At 49.4% G+C, this 21635-nt stretch overlaps 1 protein-coding gene across 2 annotated transcripts in view; it reads right to left on the bottom strand.

Annotated features, from left to right (window-relative positions):
• The window catches only part of SAMD4B (sterile alpha motif domain containing 4B), a 35535-nt gene extending 14278 nt beyond the window's left edge, over positions 1–21257 (bottom strand). The window contains exons 1-5 of one of the 2 annotated variants that reach the window (XM_083455192.1): positions 21040–21257; positions 10162–10620; positions 4117–4599; positions 2246–2488; positions 470–591 (exon numbers count right to left, since the gene is read on the bottom strand). In XM_083455192.1, the coding sequence (XP_083311318.1) occupies positions 470–591; positions 2246–2488; positions 4117–4599; positions 10162–10357 (1044 nt within the window). In that variant the 5' untranslated portion in view covers positions 10358–10620; positions 21040–21257. The remainder of the gene's footprint in view (positions 1–469; positions 592–2245; positions 2489–4116; positions 4600–10161; positions 10621–21039) is intronic. The other variant, XM_083455193.1, reaches the window with a different exon arrangement.
• Positions 21258–21635: the final 378 nt, after the last annotated feature.

The following is a 21635-nucleotide window of genomic DNA, read 5'->3' as shown; positions in this document are numbered from 1 at the left end:
AAGACGAATGCCTCGCAAGACGGAAAACCCGCTAGACGAAAGGGTTTTCCATTTTGGAGGTGCTTCGCAAATCGAATTTGCTATGGGCTTGCTTTGCAAGACGAAAATGTCTTGCGAGTTCTGCGGGGTTCCCCCCCCCCCTTTCCCCAGCCCCTAAGTCGCTTAACAGCTGTTCGCTAAGCCGCTTAACAGCTGATCTAAGCCGCTTATCAGCTCATCCACTAAGCCGCTAATAGCCTTTTAGCAGCTAATCCGCTAATCCCTTAATAGCCGCTAATCCCTTAATAGCCGCTAATAGCGCTAATCCGCTAATGGGCTTGCTTCGCAAGACGAAAAGAACGGCAAGACGAAGAGACTCGCGGAACGGATTCTTTTCGTCTTGTGAGGCACCACTGTACTTTCTTTCCCCAGTCTCCCCTGCTTGCAAAGCAGTCGCCCCCAGCTGCCCCCAGGACTCTGGTTTAAGCACCTTGTGCAGTACCTGCGACTCCAGATGTTGCTCTGTGAGGGTCATCATCTCTTCGTAGGTCATCTGGGAGAAGAGGGCTGCATATTTGTGGAGGCGAAGACTCTTCAGCCACGAGGGGACATCTGTGGAGAGCGGTCGAGAGGTAAGACACCTTTGGGGGACAGCCTTGTGAGTGAGCCAATGTCACGGAGTGTGGAATCTAGGCAAACTGTATTTGGTCAGGCCCTTGCGGCGCAACAGAAGAGAAGTTGCCTGAACCATGTGTATTAATAAAACTTATAGACCATGCCGTTTTATGTTGATTGAAAACGGAAATGTTTTTAAAATATTTTAAGGTCTTTTGGGGGGTGTTTTCTTGTGCTGAAAGCCATCTTGGTCTCCCTTTTGGGAGGAGGAGTAGAATAAACTCCCACAGGCCTCATCCTGCACGGTCAATGGTCAGGGATGACGAGACACCTGAAGGGCAACAAGTTGGGGAAGGCTGTCCAGCACAGCCGAAGAGTAGTAAAAAACTGAGTGCCAGGGAACTGTCCCAGCAATGAGACATCTCAGAATGGGGAGTGTTCTTACCGCCCTTGGTCAGGACTATGTCTATTAGCGGTGTCTTTTAAACAAAAGGACGTTTCCCAGGTAACAGGGTCTACAGGAGGGGCCAAGGCTAAGCATATGTTTGTGACTCCCATTGGGACCATCAAGTCTCTGACTACTGCAGACTCAGCTGCCTCGACCTGGGGCTGAACAGGCAAGAGGTGTGTCTGTATTGAACTCACACACACAAACGTACAGGCCAGGCAAGTGATTCCTCCAGAGCTTCCTGGGCATGAGAACATGGCAAGAGGGACTGAAGAGAATGGGCATTTGTGCCATTTTACAAAGTTTGAGGGGGGTAGGGAATGGACTGCTCCAAGATGCAGCTACACACACATGTCTGAGGACTCCTTTTGCAGAATCCTCAAATCCCATTATCAGGGCTGGTGCTCAGCAGCTCTCTCCGATATTCTGAATTACTATAACTGCATTGTTTTGATGATTTCGTGAGAATTGTTGAATTGTAGAGCTGGAAGGGACTGCAAGGGTCATTCAGTCCAACCCCCTGCAATGCAGAAGTCCTTTGCCCAACGCGGGGCTCAAACCCACGAGCCTGAGTGTCTCATGCTCTACCGGTTTGACTCTATTTCTATGTTCCTGTGTTTGATATTACAGCGGCTGCAATGTTTTTAATGCTACGGTGATTGTTGTGAGCCGCTTTGAGCTCAACATTTGCTGTTGGGAAAGCAGAATACAAATACAGTGGTGCTTCGCAAGACGAAATTAATTCGTTCCGCGAGTCTCTTCGTCTAGCGGTTTTTGCGTCTTGCGAAGCAACCCTATTAGCGGCTTAGCGGATTAGCGCTATTAGCGGTTTAGCGGCTATTAAAGGCTTAAGGGATTAGCTGCTAAAAGGCTATTAGCGGTTTAGCGGCTTAGAAAAAGGGGTTGGGGAGCGAAAAAAAATCTCAAGACTCGCAAGACATTTTCGTCTTGCGAAGCAAGCCCATAGGGAAATTCGTCCTGCGAAGCGCATCGAAAAACGGAAAACCCTTTCGTCTAGCGGGTTTTCCGTCTTGCGAGGCACCACTGTATTAAATCAAATCAAGCCGATTTGGTAGAATTGGGTTTCCTGCAGTTTGGGGACCGGCATTCATCTTTGAGACCAGTCTCTGACCCAGGAGGACAGAACCGCAGTCCACCAAAGCGGCTGTCGAGTCCAGCCGCACCCTCCCCCTCCCAAAGTACCTTTCATGCCGCTGCCCTCCTCCTGGAAGGTGTTTCGGCTGCCAGACTGCTCCTCCGTCTGCTCGCTGCCCGATGAGGCCACGCTGCTCTGGGGCGAGAGGGGAGCGTGCTCCCCGCCGGGGATGAAGGCTGGCCGGGTGCCCATCTCGTCCACGCTCATCCACTCGCTGGGGACCTGCTGGCTGGTGGGGATGAGGGACATGGAGCGCTTCAGCGGGCTGGGGTGGATTTGGCAGGGGAGAGCTGGAAGGAGGGAGAGACGGTTAGGACCTGTCGACACTGGCCCCACACTCGGCTGCAAAATCACCAGGAAGGCTTCAGCAGCTTAGGAGAGATTTCAGGATGAAGGAAAGTTTACAGATGCCGAACCTGTCGAGTGGCTGTACTACCCAGAACGTAGGTACTACCCAGAACCTGACCGGAAGGAAGTTTTAGCAGGAATACACCGAGAACCACCAATTTGTCTTCTGAGGTCCTTCTTCGTGTGCGCCCTATACGGGAGGTTCGGAGGGTGGCAGCAGCTTTTCAGTGGTGGCTCCCCATTTGTGGAATGCTCTCCCCAGGGATGCTCACCCGGCACCATCAATGTATGTCAAGCACATTGTTGGTGCTGACCTTGAAAGCCGTAAACGGCTTCAGCCCTGTATATCTGAAGGAGCGTCTCCACCCCATCATCCAGCATGGACACTGAGGTGAGGTTATGGGGAACCAGACAGAGGGCCTTCTCGGCAGTGGTGCCCTCCTGCCAGATGTCAGAGACAAACAACTATACATCTTTCAGAAGACATCTGAAGGCAGACCTGTATAGGGAAGTTTTTAATGTCTGATGTTTTATTATGTTTTCATATCTGTTGCAAGCCACCCAGATGGGTGGGGTATAATAATAATAATAATAATAATAATAATAATAATAATAATAATGTATTGAGGCACCAGGCAAATTCATTACTTTTTAACCAGGCCTTTGGTTTTTAACTGTCTATGGTCTTTTAGAGTAGGTGGAATGTTTTCATGTACAGTGGTGCCTCGCAAGACGAAAAGAATCCGTTCCGCGAGTCTTTTCGTCTTGCGGTTTCTTCGTCTTGCGAAGCAAGCCCATTAGCGGATTAGCGCTATTAGCGCTATTGACAGTTTAAGGGCTAAAAACGGCTTTTTAAGGCTTAAGGGATTAGCGGTTTTGCTGCTAAAATGCTTTTAGCAGCTTAGCGCTTCAGAAAAAGGGGTTTTGGAGCGGAAAAAAACCTCAAAAATTTTCGTCAATTTTCGTCTTGCGAAGCAAGCCCATAGGGAAATTCGTCTTGCGAAGCGCCTTTGCAAACGGAAAACCCTTTCGTCTTTCGGGTTTTCCGTCTTGCGAGGCATTCATCTTGCGGGGCACCACTGTATTTTCTTTTCTGGTAAGTTGCTTAGAGTTGACATGGCAAAACAAGCAAATAATACATACAACAACAACAACAACAACAATAATATTCAGGCAAGGAACTGGAAGAACCCAACTGGCTGACTAGGCCTCAAAGATCACCCAACCAAAGAAGTTTCGCACAGATGAGAGAGCACCCTCTGGCTCGAGACAGATAGCTCAGTTTATTTCCAAGCCGTTTCACCAAAAACTGGGAAATACTATGGTTAATTTCCAAGCTAATCAGAATTGGTTAACTCCTTTTAGAGCAGCAGAGATATTCAGAAAGGCTGATCCTAAGGGAACTGCTGCGGTGGGGCAAAAAGCTACCTTAGTGAATTGGGAAGGTCTTCTATGTCCCAAGACATAGATTTTAATTTTTTTGCAGGAAAACACCCCCACCACCACCCTCCCAAGCAAGATGGCGCCTGTTTCACAGACCCTCCTCACCCCTCCGCCCTGCCTTCCGCACCTGTGTTTGCGTTGCTCCCGATACTGTTGATGGCCGACGGCACGGATCCAGAGGAATGGAAGGACATGTGCCCGTTTTCCCGCGGCGGCTTCTCCTGCCAGCCGTGCCCCAGGTCTCCGAGGCCCGTGTCCACGGGGCCCTGCCACTCGTCCGAGCCCTGGCGCGAGTGGTAGGCCGTGTCGGGCCGCCCCCTGCCCTGGCCGGAGTAGCCGCTGGAGAGGCGCTCCTCCAGGTGGTTGAGCCACAGGGCCAGGGAGTTGCGGTCGTCCAGCGTGGTGGCCGGGTGGATGAGGGCGTAGGAGAGGAGCTGCCGGCTCTCCTCGATGAAGAGGTTGCTCTCGATGGAGTAGGCCAGCACCTTCTGCAAGAGCTTCATGTACTCGGACTTGGCGTCCGTGTTGCCAGGCTGGAGGAGAGGCAGGTGGGAGAGGAGCAGGGAGACGACTTTGTCCTTGGGCTCTTGGTGCCACTGACTGATGACAGCTGGTGGGGTAAGAGAGAGAGGCAAGTCAAGAGAATATCTGGTGCTGCTGGGCATGATTGATTGATTTCGGCTGATTTGATTGACATCCTAAAGGTAAAGGTACCCCTGCCCGTACGGGCCAGTCTTGACAGACTCTAGGGTTGTGCGCCCATCTCACTCAAGCGGCCGGGGGCCAGCGCTGTCCGAAGACACTTCCGGGTCACGTGGCCAGCGTGACATCGCTGCTCTGGCAAGCCAGAGCCGCACACGGAAATGCCGTTTACCTTCCCGCTAGTAAGCGGTCCCTATTTATCTACTTGCACCCGGGGGTGCTTTTGAACTGCTAGGTTGGCAGGCGCTGGGACCGAACAACAGGAGCGGACCCCGCCGCGGGGATTTGAGCCGCTGACCTTTCGATCGGCAAGCCCTAGGCGCTGAGGCTTTTACCCACAGCGCCACCCGCGTCTGTATTGACATCCTATGCCCTCTTAAAATGTGTTGGGGGGGTCATTGCTGTTTTCATTTTGATTATGTGCTTTGTTCCATTTTATTTATTTATTTATGCATACATACATACAGTGGTACCTCGGGTTACATACACTTCAGGTTACATACACTTCAGGTTACAGACTCTGCTAACCCAGAAATAGTGCTTCAGGTTAAGAACTTTGCTTCAGGACGAGAACAGAAATCGTGCTCCGGCGGTGCGGCAGCAGTGGGAGGCCCCATTACCTAAAGTGGTGCTTCAGGTTAAGAACAGTTTCAGGTTAGGTACGGACCTCCGGAACGAATTAAGTACTTAACCCGAGGTACCACTGTACATACATACATACATACTTTTCAAGTTTATACATTTCGCTAATTTTGACATTTCAAAACTTGACTTCCATCCCCCCCTTTCTGCGGTTCCTTAAACTTGTTTTTATTATCTTCTGCATATCCAAATTAACTTAATTTACTCATTGATTCATCTCCTTTAAATATATACTCTTATAAAGTTGCAGGTTGTTACAATGACCCTGTCAATGTTTTTATCTGTTTCTAATTTATCTGTAAATATTCAATAAACCATTTCCATTATTTTATTAAAATATTGTTATCTTGATTTTCCGGTAACTTTCTCTATTTCTGCATATTTCCATTGTATCCATTCTTCCTTTACGGGGACTTCTGCTTCTTTCCATTTTGGGGCCAGTAACAGTCTTGCTGCTGTAGTTGCATACATGAATAAGTTTCTGCAAATTTCTATACATTTTAGGTAGTTCTGTCCCTATAATTCCCAAAAGAAAAGCTTCTGGTTGTTGTTTTTTTAACAAAGGTTACTTTAAACATCCTTTTCATTTCTATATATCAGTTCCCAGAAATGAATTGATTGTGTACTTTGTGGTTTTATATTCAGATTTTAGCTTTCTTTATCTCCTGCCCTCGGGCAGAAGATATAGAAGCAGGATTAGTCGCACCAACAGGGTAAAGAACAGCTTCTACAGTGGTGCCTCGCAAGACGAAATTCATTTGTTCCGCGAGTTCTTTTGTTGAGCGAGTTTTTTCGTCTTGCGAAGCACCACTGCAGTTAAACACTAAGAACGGCGGGGAGGGGCAGGGAGAAGCAGGGCAGCTGCCGCAGCTGGTAGCTCGGACTCACCCGCGCCTTGTGGCCACCGCGCGACGCGGCTGCTGGAGGGCGGCGGGGCTCAGGAGCGCGACTCCGGCTGCAACGCTGGCTGCTGGCGGCAGCAGCTCTCAGAGGAGCGCACGAGGGTGGTGGGCAGCGGCGCGAGGCAGCCGGAAGGTCGGAGGGAGCTGGAGGAGTTGTCAGCCGGAAGGTGGGAGGGAGCCGGAGGAGCGGGGAAGCGAGCGTGCGTACGTGCAGTGACTGTCGCCATGACAGGAGAGGCAGGGCTGTTTCGTCTAGCGAAGCAAGCCCTTAGGAAAATCTGTCTTGCGAATCACCTCAAAAAACGAAAAACCCTTTCGTCTAGCGAGTTTTTCGTCTTCCGAGGCATTCGTCTTGCGGGGTACCACTGTATCTGTGGGCTGTTAGGCTGCTGAATGAAAAGAAAACAACAAGGCAACTGACTTTCGGGTTTGGTGGGTGTGCGTCAGTAAACGAGGGGAATTAAGACTAAGAGAGCTGCGGGAGAAGGAGACTGAGCAACAGTTGCTCTAGGACTAAGGAGAAACTGTGAAGCGCCCTTATTATTTTTTGCTACTGAATTCTGCACGTTGTTTAATCATTCCGATTACATTTAAGGTACAGTGGTACCTCCAGTTGCGGACGGGATCCGTTCCGGAGCTCTGGCCAGATCCCGAGGTTTCCGCAACCGGAGGGACTGCTTCTGCACATGCGCGGGGTAGAGCGCTTCTGCACATGCGCACGTGGCGAAACCCGGAAAAATACTTCCGGGTTAGCCATGTTCACATCCTGAAGGATACGCAACCGGAGGTGTGCATATCCAGAGGTACCACTGTACTGAAATGTGGGGTTTTTTAAAGTTATTATATTTTTGTTTTGCTGTGTGTAAACTTGGTTATTATTGTAATTTTGTGTTGTGAACTGCCCTGAGAAGGGTAGCATACAAATTTAATAAAGAAAACCATAATAATACAGGCAGCCCCCTGTTTACGCAGGGGTTATGTTCCGAGGCACCGAGCACGTCGGTAAAATTGTGTATAACTGAAAGCCACTGAAAAAGCCTGCAAACACCCCGTTCCGCACCCTCCCTTTCAGCGACATCTTTATGATGTTTTCGGGTCACGTCTGGGTTTGGCACAATACACACAATCACAATCATATTGAATGTGCGTAAACAAGTGGCTGCCTGTAATAAGTTTTCGTAGTGTTTGAATCATAGAATCCTAGAGTTGGAAGAGACCACAAGGGCCATCGAGTCCAACCCCCTGCCAAGCAGGAAACACCATCAGAGCACTCCTGACATATGGTTGTCAAGCCTCTGCTTAAAGACCTCCAAAGAAGGAGACTCCACCACACTCCTTGGCAGCAAATTCCACTGTCAAACAGTGTTTGTTTGAAATGCATTCCTGTTTTTTTTTTGTTGTAAGCTGCTTTGAGCACGATTTTTTTGTGTGTGGAAAGGCAGCATACAAATAAAACGAACGAATGAATCAATTTACATAGTACCACTGTGGTGTTTTTCAGATGATGCTGGGAGCCACAGGTCAGGAAAGAGCGCTTGGGTACCTGCCAGCGTGCTCCCCAATGGGGCCACTGTGAGAACAGGATGCTGAACTAGTTAGGCCATTGGCCTGATCCTGCAGGCTCATCTTACATCCTGATATTTGAACGAAAGCACCTTCAATTGTTTCTGGAGTGTGTAGACCAGGCATCCCCAAACTCAGCCCTCCAGATGTTTTGGGACTACATCATCCCTGACCACTGGTCCTGTTAGCTAGGGATGATGGGACTTGTAGTCCCGAAACATCTGGAGGGCTGAGTTTGGGGATGCCTGGTGTAGACAGAGATGCAGTTCCACAGAATAGGAGCAGCTACAGTAAAAGCCCTGTTCTCTCTCTCTCTCTTTTTAAAATAATTTTTATTAACAAACCAATCAAATCACATTACAGTGGTGCCTCGCAAGACAAAATTAATTCGTTCCGCGAGTCTCTTTGTCTAGCGGTTTTTTCGTCTTGCGAAGCAACCCTATTAGCGGCTTAGTGTATTAGCGCTATAGTGGCTATTAGCAGCTATTAAAGGCTTAAGGGATTAGCGGATTAGCTGCTAAAAGGCTATTAGCGGTTTAGCGGCTTAGAAAAGGGGGGTGGGGAGCGAAAAAAAATCTCAAGACTCGCAAGACATTTTCGTCTTGAGAAGCAAGCCCACAGGGAAATTCGTCCTGCGAAGCCCATTGAAAAACGGAAAATCCTTTCGTCTAGCGGGTTTTTCGTCTTGCGGGGCACCACTGTAGTTCCAAATTACAAAACCGAATTTTAAATTTTTATTGGGGGTACCCTCAGAAAGGGATCCCTTTATCTCTTGCTGCTGCCTTGATATTACAGTTCTGTCCAAATCGTGTTCACAATTCTGTCCACTCCTCTCTTTGTTGTTTTCCTCATCTCTTCTTGTTGTTATCGTATATTTTTCCTTTCATTGCGACCTCTGATAGTCTCCACAAGCGAGTTGAAAACAAGCACAAAAGCCCTGCTCTCAGTTACTTTGGAGCAGGCTTCTGAGATTTCCAGAACTTGAAAGCAGGCTCTTCTTAGGACCACCTTCCCCAAGTTGAAGCCCTCCAAATGTTTCCGACTACGGCTCCCAGCAGCCACCTGGCTGGGGCTGCTGGGAGTTGTAGTCCAAAGCATCTGGAGGGCTTTATCTTGGGGGGCAGGGGGAAGGTTGATTGAGGGTGCTCCGAATTGTCTCCTGGCTTTACGTCAGCAGCCTCCAAAAGAGATTCAGTGAATTCAACCTCGTTTCTCCCTTTCGCCTTAATCTTGGGATACACTATTATTAGAGAGCTGTAGGAGTTGCCTTTTGCCTCACAGATAAAAGGGAGGCCCTTGTGTGTGTCAGTTGCAAGGGTGGGGGTGGTGAAGGGGGTGCGTGTGCTTGGGGAATGGAGCTTAACTGAGTGGCATGGCGTTCTCACAGCTTAGCAAGATCCAGCCGAACTTGTGAGGACACTTGGTCCTTATCAGGCGTTCGGCAAAAGGAGGCAGATGCCACGGGCTGATCGCCCCCAAAGTGCATGCATTATGCACTCCTAATCTGCAAATTATCCGAGATTAGTTATAGGAGGTCTACTTTTCCTCAGTGTTCAGTCACGAGTAAACTGAGTGGGGGGGAGCTCCTTGACCCATTTGCAATTTTTCAGCGAGCACTTAAATGCAAAGTGTGAATCAGGGAGAACGTGCATTTGCAAACATGTGTACCGGAGAGGCCCACTCACAGAGCCGGAATTAGCTGCAGCTAAACCATATGCTCTGGGCAAACGCAGGTCTTCTATCTATCACAGTGTGCGAAGTGGTGCGAGGGGATGAATCACAGAGCTTCATGAATAAGGAATGGATACATAATTTTATCTCCTCCTTTAGTATCAGAATGCTGAGTCACCCAATAAAAAACGACTGGCAATAGGTTGCCAGAAGTACTTTTAACGCAACACACAATTAATCTATGGAATTCGCCGCTTCGAAACGGCCATTAGCCATGGGGAGTTTTCTGAAGAATTGGACCTCTTCGTTGTGAATCTGCTAAACAGCAGCTCTGAGACACCACAGCTAACTGGAGCCGTGCTCACATGAATACCAGGTGATCAGTGTTCAAAATTAGCCAGGCGCCAGGCGCGTTTTCTGACAGGTAACCGGCCTTTCACGAGGAAGTAGAGATGCCTGAACACCTGGTTAAGCGCATAACATCACCATCTGGCTGGCGACACATTTCTTCATCATTCTGCCCCTCAATCATTTTGGTTGCCCTTTTCTGAACCTTTCCCATCTCTACAAAACCCTTCTGGAGGCGAGCAACCAGAGCGTGCCCAACCCAATTAAGGACCCGTGGCAATATTGCCACATAAGCAGATGGTCTGAATCCATTCGGACTGCGAGGGAAAAAAGAGCTGACTTACCTGCACTGTTGGCCTCTGACTCCAGAACGTGGATCTCTGTGCAATCTGCCAACGAGTGCTCCAGGCACAGCTGCAGAAAGCGGGCTTGAGTGCGAGAGATGCGCTTGAGGAGAGACAGCAGGGCCACCGTCTGCTCACATTCATTCCAACCTTTGAACCAGCCAGCAAGGATGCCCACCTGGTCCCGGAACATCATGGTGGCTGGCACCTCGGGTTCGGCGGCAACTCACCCACAATGGGGTCAAGGAAGCACCAGGGTTTGGGGTGGGGTAGGGGGGGAGGACCCCTCACATGGTTTCAACCTCAAGTCTGGAGGCTCGGCAGAAGGCCACAAACCAGAACACCGGCTTTCCCGTTAGCAGAGAAGCAGAATGGCATGGAAAGGGAGGCTTTGCTGTTCCGAAGGTCTTTGGGTTCTTTGGGGATTATTCCACTTCAGCAGGATGTCTCAGAACCCCCCTGTAAGAGAGAACGAGAGTCAAAGATGAGGATCTTTGCATCCCTCCATATTTGTCTGTACCCTACAAAATTATGCTGGGCAAACAGAACCCCATGCAAAAAAAACTTTCAAAAACTCCTGTCTATCAAGACAATGTGGTGACAATGGAACACCCAGGCCCATTTGCATTTGTTTTTAAAATGATACTTTTTAATTATAGGGAAAGGCTCCCTGAGAATATTCATATCGAAGGGTGGCATAGTAGTTGGTTCCCAAAAAAAATACTGACTCAAGGAAATGTTAGGCCTGAGTCTGGTGGACCAGAGTTCAAATTCAGAAGTGTCTCTGGGAGGTAGAGTCCAAGGGCAACTGCTTTGGACAGTTCACACAAGGCTCAACATTTTGAACTATAAAATGCAGAGTGATGACGACGGCAAACTCAAGAGTGCGGAGCCCCTTTCACAGAAGTGCTGTTGGAAGGTACCCCAAGGGTCATCTAGCCCAACCCCCTGCGATGCAGGAATTACGGGTTTGGAATCGCTTCTTGCACCCTTCCCCCCCCCCCCCCATCTTGATATTTTATTAAGGATTTTCTTGTTTTACAGAAGTAAGTGTAATGCCTCGTATTTTTCCCCCCCATGTAACATTTTTACAAATCCATTTCATTTGTTGAGGCATTAGGGGGAGAGGAAAAGAAAAAAGAAAGAGGGGGGTGGAGAGAGGGAAGATGGATGGGGGTGGGGTCGGGTGGCAGTGTTTCTATTATGTTTAATGTATATAGAGTTTGGGGTCAGCGTTGCTTGTGTTGTTCACTTGTGTTCCTTTGGTGGTGAGAGAGGTTGGGGTTGGCCTAGGGTGTGATTGTTTGCTTGTGATTGGCTGCGGTGATCTTTGTTTTCGTGTGTGAGTGAGGTGGGTGGGTGTTTTGGATCAGGTTAGCCATATTGATTTGTATGCTGTTGGTGGATTATTGTCATTGTCCTCTTGGGCTGTGTATGTGATAAAGGGGAGCCATACCGGGGTGAAGGCGTCTTCTTCTGTTTGTCCCCGTGTCAGTTTCAGTTTATTAGTTGCTTCTTGCACCCTTCTAATTCAGGAAAACCAACCTAGGCCACGATCACAAAGCATTTGCTCTGGTTTGACTGGGGCGTTTTCCCACCCCTGCACTGCTCTTGCCCAGAGAAAAGCTTTTGGAGACCTCTGAGCAGAACTGGCACACCGGTTAAGTCACGGCTGGCACTGACCAAGGATACGCAGCTGGCTCTGAAGGCAACCAAGGGAAAGCCAAACAATAGTAGCCCCTCACACCCAACCACTTGTGCACGCTAATCCTACAGAAATGAGACCTCTTCCGTTTCATTCCCCCTGTACCATGGAAGTTTAAACTCGAAGATTCTCAGAGCAGAGACCCCTTCCCCCTCATTCTTGCTCATGTGAAGTACTACATACAGTGGACGCTTGGGTTGTGAACGTGATCCGTGCGGGATGCACGTTTGCAACCTGCAGTGAAGCATCTGCACACGCGCGGGTTGTGATTCAGTGCTTCTGTGCATGCACCAAGCACAATTTAGCGCTTCTGCGCATGCGCAACAGCCGAAACCTGGAAGTAACCTGTTCCAGTACTTCCAGGTTTTGGTGGGTCCGTGACCCAAAAAAACGCAACCTGAAGCGTCTGTAACCCGAGGTATGACTGTATATACTTTGATGATACTGACAGCCATACAACTTGAACACCCGAGGCAAGAAACAGCAGCACCTGAAAGTGACTTGGCCTGAAGGCCTTGAAAGGAGTCAGAAGCAAGATGAAAAGCATGGGTTACCTCAAAGACACATGTAACTCCCCCCACTAAAAACCCCCATACCTATTACATAACTGAATGCCTGGGAATTCAAAAGAATGCCAGTGTTGCTGGATAAAAGCTCCGTTAGCAGGCTCCTCTTGCTTATCAGTGCAGAGGAAAGAACCAATTATGGATAATTTTACTATCTGCCTTTCGAATGATAAAAAGCACAAGCAGAAAAATCCGACGAATTTCCTAAAAACTAACTGGCATGAACACAAAATGCTGTATCCATGAGCAGAGCGCAGCACAGCTTTCCCCACCGTCTGGGCACTGCCTCGGGTTTAAACAGTTGTGAACTCTTCGACAGAGAAGCCTGTTTCTATTAAAGCCCTTATATAAAGAGAGAGCATCTGTCTTTAAAAGAGAGAGAGAGAGAGACTGAGGAAATGGCTGTCTGGATCCCTCTATCCTCTGGACACTATAATTAGAGCCAACCAAAGCAAATGCCGTCCCCAAGAAAAGCCACCAGGAGAAGTCTGGAGGAGCAGCGAGGCAGCTGGCCCTAATTATACCTTCAGAGGAGGAAGGAGGCACATCAAATGCCACACACAGCTACGTAATGTGGAGGAGGCAGGTAGAGACCCAAAGCTGGGCAAAGGGGCTGTGCCAACAGCTGGCAAAGCCATCCGGACGCTGGTCAGGGAGCAAGACAGGTTGAACTATTCTCTGTGCTGTGACACCTTGGAGCTGGCAAATCCTGATGCCATCAAATGAAGGTGGTGGGGTTAATACTAATACTAATACTAATACTACTAATAATTTATTTATACCCCGCCTATCTGGCTGGATTTCCCCACCCACTCTGGGCAGCTTCCAACAGAACACCAAAATACAATAACCAATTAAACATTAAAAGCTTCCCTAAACAGAGTTGCCTTCAGATGTCCTCTGGTAGTTGTCTGGTAGTTGTTTTTTCTTTGACATATGGTGGGAGGGCGTTCCACAGGGCGGGTGCCACCACCGAGAAGGCCCTCTGTTGCCTGATTCCCTGTAACTTGGCTTCTTGCAGCGAGGGAACCACCAGAAGGCCCTCGGCGCTGGACCTCAGTGTCTGGGTAGAACGATGGAGGTGGAGACGCTCCTTCAGGTATACTGGACCGAGGCCATTTAGGGCTTTAAAGGTCAGCACCAATACTTTGGATTGTGCTCAGAAATGTACTGGGAGCCAGTGTAGGTCTTTCAAGACTGGTGTTATGTGGTCTCGGCGGCTGCTCCCAGTCACCAGTCTGGCTGCCGCGTTCTGGATTAGTTGTAGTTTCTGGGTCACCTTCGGAGTTAGAACGAGCAGCCTGCGTGAGGGCTTTCTGTTGATGGCAGTGGAGGGGGCAACCATCGGTAGGGATTCAGCCTGCATCACTATCATCCAGCCACGCTTCTGAACAAGAAGTTCTGTACTGGGGCAGTGGCGCTGGACTCATCTCCTGGTGCCAGGGCCGGCCCACCCATTAGCTGTTATTAGGCAGTTGCCTCAGGTGGCAGGCTGGGGAGAACTCAGAGGAGCGCACTGCTCGCCGCCTCCTGTGCTTGCTGCTTTGGATGCCACTGGCTCAGGGAAATGCTGGCAAGCGGTGGTGGGTGCCATTTTCTGTTTTGCCTCTTGTGGCGAAATGTCCGGCCCTGGCTGGTGGAGCTTCTTTTGGCCCAGGCAAAGAGAGACCTCTGCCTCGTCCAAACTACAAGAAAGAAGATTCCACCTGAACATTAGGAAGAACTTCCTGACAGTAAGAGCTGTTTGACAGTGGAATTTGCTGCCAAGGAGTGTGGTGGAGTCTCCTTCTTTGGAGGTCTTTAAGCAGAGGCTTGACAACCATATGTCAGGAGTGCTCTGATGGTGTTTCCTGCTTGGCAGGGGGTTGGACTCGATGGCCCTTGTGGTCTCTTCCAACTCTATGATTCTATGATTCTGTCCAAACCCAATGCAGTGGGTTGTGGGGCTGGAATGCAGCCCAAGAGAATGAAAGTGAAGCTGAAGCCTAATTCTACTTTGCGGCCCTCAACGGCCTCCGCCCAGTATACCCAGTATACCTGAAGGATATACTGCCATTGTTCAGCCTGGACACTGAGGTCCAGCTTTAAGGGCCGTCTGGCAGTTCCCCCACTGTGAGAAGCAAAGTTACAGGGAACCAGGCCGAGGGCCTTCTCGGCAGTGGCGCCCTCCTTGTGGAACACCCTCCCATCAATAGACATTATATAATGTCTATTGTCTATTAATGTCTATTATATAATAGACATTACAAATTTCCAGATATTGGGTTGCCTTCAGATGTTTTCTAAAAGTCAGATAGTTGTTTATCTGACTTTTAGAAGACATCTGAAGGCAATCCCGTATTGGGAAATTTTTTAATGTCTATATGTTCTACATTTTTTTATGTGCTGTAAGTCTCCCAGAGTGGCTGGGGAAACCCAGACAGATGGGCAGGGTGTGAATAATAAAATAATTGTTGTTGTTGTTGTTGTTGCAGGCACCGTCCGCCAAGAGGGAAAACATTATCAACACTCCACCAGGGCTCTGACTGGCTTTGCAAGCCAGACAGGATTCGGAAACCCCCAAAGTTTCTGAACATATGATGGCAACAGCCCCAAGCTTAAAGAACATAAGAGGGGTTTTGGTGGATCAGATTGAAAGGTCTATCTAGTTCTAGTCCAACATCCCGTTCTGGCAGTCGCCACCCAGGAACTCCAAAGGGAAGCCCAAAAAGAGGACCTGGGTGCAACAGCACTCTCATCTGCAACCCCCAGCAAATGGCATTCAGAGGCATGTTCTCTCCCTGGTCCTGGAGATCATTTGTACTAGTCATCGTGACTAGTAGCCATGGGGCTAGCTTTAGCATCCAATTTCTCCCCGAACCACAACCCTGTAGAGCAGTGGTTCCAGATTTGCTAAATACTGTGGACCGCCTGTTGTTCAAAAGCCAAGCCATGGGGCCCTCTACTTTTGAAAATGCTGGCATCTCTATGGTAGGTTTTGCTACGAGAGGAAGAGTCAGGTCTGTATTGGCACACTTCTAGCTGACCAAAACTGTGCTAAAGAATAAAGCAGTGAAGGTGAACGGCTCATTAGGAAGAAAGAACGCTGGCCTGGGAAGGGAGAATCTCCGGCACCTTGATGATTCTCCCTGCTTTACTATCCGTAGTTTGGCTAGCTTTAGTTTTCACATATTGCTCAGCCAGAAGGAGCCCCCACAAAAACAGAGCAATAAGGTTCACCCTGAATTAGGGCTCATCCACACTCTTGCTTGACTTGTCAGACCCGTGGAAAATCTGAAAAAAGCAATTCTGCTTAGCCAAGCTTCAATTCAGCAGGTAAGACTGAACTTTTGCAAGGCGCAGCCGTGGAACAACGAGAAAAGCTCTTGGACCCGGAGGAATTAATCGGTACACAATATGATCAAAATATGGTTCAAGCAAAAGTGTGGACAAGCCTTTATTTGTTCACGTGACCCTTTCCAGGTGATTTCCAGAGTGGCTGGGGCAATCCAGTCCAGTGGGCAACATGCAAATAATAAAATTATCACTATTAAATTATTACCTAGCTACCTGTGCTTTAGGAATCAAAGTCTGTTTTTTTTTAATAAAGTATTTATATACCACTTTATCGTGTAAAGAAAAATATCAAAGCGGTATACAGCAATAATACATAAAACATATAATAAATTTAAACAATTAGCCATTGTGCAAATTTATAAAGAACTCTGGGGTATCCTCCCCACAACGTTACCAGTGCCCTGGTAACCGAAAAGCTCTGCCCGAGCCTAGCCCAATACTGATATACACACACAAGCCAATTACTCTCTATGGTAGCGCATGCAAGCAAATGGCTTCACAGCTGAAGTGTGCAGAAGAAGGACAAGTGAATGGAAAGACCAAAAGATAAACAAACTTGCCAATCCCAGCCTGTCATGTAATGAAGCCTGCAAAGCAGCTCATGGAACGACAAACTGGATGATGGCCCTCAGGGCCAACGTCGTCTCATGCACTCACCCCAATTTCCAACACCCTTGCAAAACTCCCAGAAGTTAAAAGCCCAACTACCGTCTTTTTCGCTCTATAGGACGCACCCGACCATAGGACGCACCTTGTTTTAGAGGGGGAGAACAAGAAAAAAATTCTCCCCCTCTCTGCTCACCGCCCCTTCAGCGAAGTGGCAGGAGAAATGGAGCCCCTTCCATTTCTCCTCCCGCTGGGCTGAAGGGGCGCTGCGCAGCTCTCCCTCTCTGCTGAAGCCAGGAGAGTCTTGCTCTCCTGGCTTCAGCAAAAGGAACCCGAAGCCTCCAGAGCACAGCGGGAACTCGCGCTGCGCTCCGAAGGCTTCAGCGAAAGCAACGCGAAGCCTCCGGAGCGCGGAGGGAGCGCTCCCTCTGCACTTTAGAGGCTTTGCGTTGCTATCACTGAAGCCAAGGAGCCTGCATTCGCTCCACAGGACGCATACACATTTCCCCTTAATTTTTGGAGGGGAAAAAGTGCGTCCTATAGAGCGAAAAATACGGTAATTGTGAAGTGCAAAGTTTATTCCCTTTGCACTAGTTGGGTCTTCTTGCAAGCCAGGTAAGAGACACACCCACCTTAAAACAGGGTCCAGAACAAGTTTCCAATAGACAGTTCAGAATGAGATTTATGGGTAATTTTATAATCTACGGATACTCAACAGCAGCGCATCACAAAATATATTTCAAGTCAGATAAGCTTTCCCCCAAATAAAGTCTTTTGACAGGCCCTTACATATCCACAGCTGTCATGGACACAGACCACGTTACTAGTGATACAGAGCATTACAGTAACAGATGACCTCTCCTTCCAAGTTTCTTAATCTGCTTTTGCTCTCTGGTTGCAGTTTCTAGGCAGGCAGAAGAATGGCAGAATCTCAGCCTTCTTATCTCTTGTCCTGACAAATCTGGTTACAGAGTGTTAAATGCAAGATAGGAAGCCTGAGGGAAAAACACAAAGGATGGAACCACAAGCTTCAACCAACCAGTAAGGCAAAAAACTTTGGACAATAGGGTTGCCAGGATATATCATGCTTCGTGTTAATAGTTTGTACTGCCACCAGTGACTCCCACAATTGCAGACAAGGCTCCTCAAAAGGTTTACTTGTAACATGTGTAAAGAAAGAAGCATGCCTACAATTTTCAATCAAGAAAAAAAAGTGCACCCATCACCAAAAGTTTGGGAAACTTTGGCCTGGTCATACCAGTCATTAAAAGTTCCCTCTTTGCAATATTAACGTGAAGACCCGAAAATAAATGTTCTAAAAAGCACAATTACAGTACAGTACAAAAAGAGAGAGAGAGAGACTTTCTTCCATACACAAACCCTTTCCTCCAGTGATCCCAAGGTATACAAAGAAAACAGCAAGATGTGTTGGAGAGAAGTTAAGCGATTATTTCAGGAGTTAATATTTCGCACCTCAGGTGTTGCCTTCAGTTTATCTCCTTCAGGCAGGGCAAAACAGCTTTCCACTTCTATACAGAGAGACCAGCATTGTAGTTTATTGATTTAGCAACACAAATAGAAAGCTCTCTTAGAAACCATTCAGAACAAATGGCTGAAAAGAAAGATGGGAGGAAGCCTCTGTACGTTGAGCCTTGAAATTCAGAAAGCGCAAGACTCAAACTGAAAGTGTACCAGAAAATTACACCAAGCCCACCAGGGTCATGTGACCAGGAAGAGCTAAATGTGCAACTACCACAAGGTACCAATAAGCCTGCCAAATCCCACCCCCAATGTGTTCAATTCTTGCAGAGAGATGCTCAAGTTCTGCACCAATAGCACACGTTGTCCCCTCTGAGGAGTTGAAGGGTCACCATTCAGCCTAAGTCAGAGCATCCATTTATCTAAATGCCCAGAGGAAAACTGGGATTTCTATACGGTACACGTCTTCCCAACCACCTTACAGGTGTCATAAAAGCAACCAATGAGTTTTCATCTATTGAAGGGGAGGGAGAACACAAGCTTTTGGACTGGGATCATCAGGAAGCAGTCTGAACATACATTTTGCTGCAACAGTTTAAACCTTTGCCTAGGGATAAGAATGTTCCGGCTCTCTTGGAGAAGCCTTTCAAAACTCTCAGGAAACAAACTGACCTGGGAAGAAATTTCCCAATAAGACCCTTAGGTGAACAATGGGCGCAGCTGCTTCATTATGATGTGCCCATTTGGTCTAAGGAGTGGCGAGGAGAGGAGAAAATGATGAAAGGCACTTCAAGATCCTTCCAAGTTGTGTTCCAGATGAGAGAAGACAAGGGAAGCTGCTTCTGGAGGTGGGGAGGAGGCTTGCTGAATGTGGAAAGTTCCTGGGCCAGGAGAGAGGTAAAGCACTAGATAAGCGTATCATTGGCTGGATAACTGGATTAATAGTTAATGCCCAAACCAAGCGAGGGAGCCTTAAATGTTACTTACTGTAGAAAGAAGGGATTTTAAGTGCAAGGGGCTAATAATGATTATCAGCACAACTCCTGGGCTTTGGGGAGGAAAATGTGTGTGAGGAAAATGCCTAGATTTAAAGAGGGGAATGTTGACTTCTAGTCAAAAGGTGGAACTGATGATGGAATGGGGCGGGGAGAAAAGGATGGATGATCTAGGTTAGGAAGAAAGGAGGGTATTCAGTCTCACCTAAAACAAAACACCCAGTATTGGGGCTGGGGCAAAGCTAAGAATGGATACCACAAATTGAGATTGAGAGAGATGGAAATGACAGCCAGCTGTTGGGAGATGCTCTAGCGCTAGATTTGAAGCACTGAGCAAGGAGCAGGGCTAGAGCCTGTCAAAGTCCTCCCTCTAATTTCTATGACTCCAGAACTCACCTTAGGGATTGAAGGTGGAGGAATCCTAAGAGATGGAATACAAACAATGGAGGAGAAAGCACAAGAACACGGCTAGATCAGAGCAAAGGCACACCTAGCCCAGCATCCCTCAGGAAACAGGGCCTGAAAGCAACATCACCGTCACCAGCCCAACACTGCCAATCTCCAGGATCTGGTCTGTTGAAGTGCACTGAACCCTGGGCCCAGGAGGTTCCCCTTACCCATCACAGGTCCTTGGACGTTGGAATACCTCAGTTGGTGGAACATGGGACTCTTAATTTCAAGTCCATGGGTTTGAGCCCCATATTGGGCAACAGATTACTGCATTGTGGGGGTTGGACAAGATGACCCTCGTGGTCCCTTCCAACGCAACAATTCTATGATCCCCACCTCCACCCAGATATGCCCAACCTTCTCTTAAACCCAGCTTTAATATTGGGGTGGGGGGTGGGAGAGAAGAGTATTAAATATATTAAATATAAATTAAATATATTAAATTTGGGAAAGTGATGTAAAGGGTGTGCAACAGGAGCTGGAATGTGAGGGGTGGGTGACAGGCAAGGAGGGAGAACAGGGGTTCAGGCCCCCCATAGTGCGTATATATCAAATCAAATACATGCATATCTCTATACTGGGGGTGGCGAAGAGAGGAGTCTTCAACACCTTAATTTTGGAAAGGAGCGGGTGGGGGTGGTGGGGAGCTGGGGCTGGAATGTGATGGGGTGGGCAAGTGGGGAGGAGGGGAAACAGGCTCAGTACCTTCACCCCCCCACACACACCAAATTTGCACATGAATAACTCTATATGTGGGGCAAAGGGGAGGAGGATTTATACCTTAAACTGGGAAAGGGGTAGGTGGGGCTGGAATGTGATGAGGTGGGCATGTGGGGAGGAGGGGAAACGGGCTCACTACCCCCACCCCTGCCAAATTTGCACATGAATGCCTCTATATGTGGGGGCAAAGAGAAGGGGATTTAACACCTTGAACTGGGAAAGGGGTGGGTGGGGCTGATGGGGCTGGAATGTGATGAGGTGGGCAAGTGCGGAGGAGGGAAAACTGGGGTTCAGTACCCTCACCCCCCACCCAATTTGCACATATGTGGGGGGCAAAAGGGAGGAGGATTTATACCTTAATTTGGGAAGGGGACTTAACCCTTTAAACTAGGAACGGGATGGGTAGGGGTGATGGGGAGCTGGAATGTGATGAGGTGGGCAAGTGGGGAGGAGGGAAAGCTGGGGTTCAGTACCCTCACCCCCCAAAAAAATTTGCACATATGTGGGGGCAAAGGGGAGGAGGATTTATACCTTAAATTGGGAAAGGGGCTGGTGGGGGTGATGGGGAGCTGGGGCTGGAATGTGATGGGGTGGGCAAATGGAGAGGAGGGAAAACAGGGGCTCAGTACCCCCACCCAATTTGCAGATGAATGCCTCTATATGTGGGGGCAAAGAGAAGGGGATTTAACACCTTAAACTGGGAAAGGGTCGGGTGGGGGTGATGGGGAGCAGGGCCTGGGGTGTGAGAAGGAGGCCCCTCCCAGCCCCCCTAAAGTGTGTCTATTTCCACATCTTTATACTGGTGGGGTGGGTGGGGGGCTCGGGAAGGGGCGTGTCCGCCGCCCAGCCCCTCCCCCTATGGGCGGGGCCTCCTCCACCTCCTGAGGACCACTGGGGAGGGGGAGGGGCCCTCAGGGCGGGGAGGGGGTGGGGGAGGGGGCGAGGCCCGCGGCTCCCCCTCAGGGCCCGCTCCCCCTCCGCCGCCGTCGTCGTCCCCACCGCTCCCCGGCGCCTCACTCACCGTCTCCGCGGCCCACTGCGGCCCCTCCGGGGAGAGGCAGAGGGAGGCGGGCAGGCAGGGCCGGCGCAAACACGCAAACACACGCACAGCGCCAGATACCACACACTCCAGAGGGAGGCGCGCGACGTCACAACGCACGGCGACGTCAGCGCGCCCGCGCCGGGACCCGCCCTCCGTCCCCGTCCCTCTTCCCCGCTCCAGTCCGCGGCGCCGTCGCCCCGCTACGTCACCTCCTCCCCACCTCCCTCGCCTCTCCATTGGCTAGGGCTGCCGCGCGTCAAGCGCCGACGGACAGCTGCCCGAGCCAGTCAGCGGCTTCCTCACAGAGGGTCGGGCGGGGAGCGTGAACTCCCACCTCCTCCAATAGGAGAGCGGATCTTTCCAACCCCTTAATCCGAGGGAGGGAGAGAGATCAGCCCCACCCCACGCTTCTTCCGCCGCCACTGAGCGGCGGCGGAAGGCGGGCTTTGAGCTCCCGACCCGCCAATGAGCTGGCGGGAAGGGGCGGTGGGGTGGGGACGGAGGCGGGGCCTCCGAGGTAACGCTCCGCCCCCTCCGCTCGCTTTTCCCGCCCAAAGCGTCTCCTCAGGCAACGA

The sequence above is a fragment of the Podarcis tiliguerta genome (assembly GCF_965153285.1).
Source record: "Podarcis tiliguerta genome assembly, chromosome: 8".
Taxonomy (NCBI): Eukaryota; Metazoa; Chordata; class Lepidosauria; order Squamata; family Lacertidae; genus Podarcis; species Podarcis tiliguerta.
The sequence above is the reverse complement of the archived record's forward strand: the minus strand, read 5'-3'. Positions and strand labels throughout refer to the sequence as shown.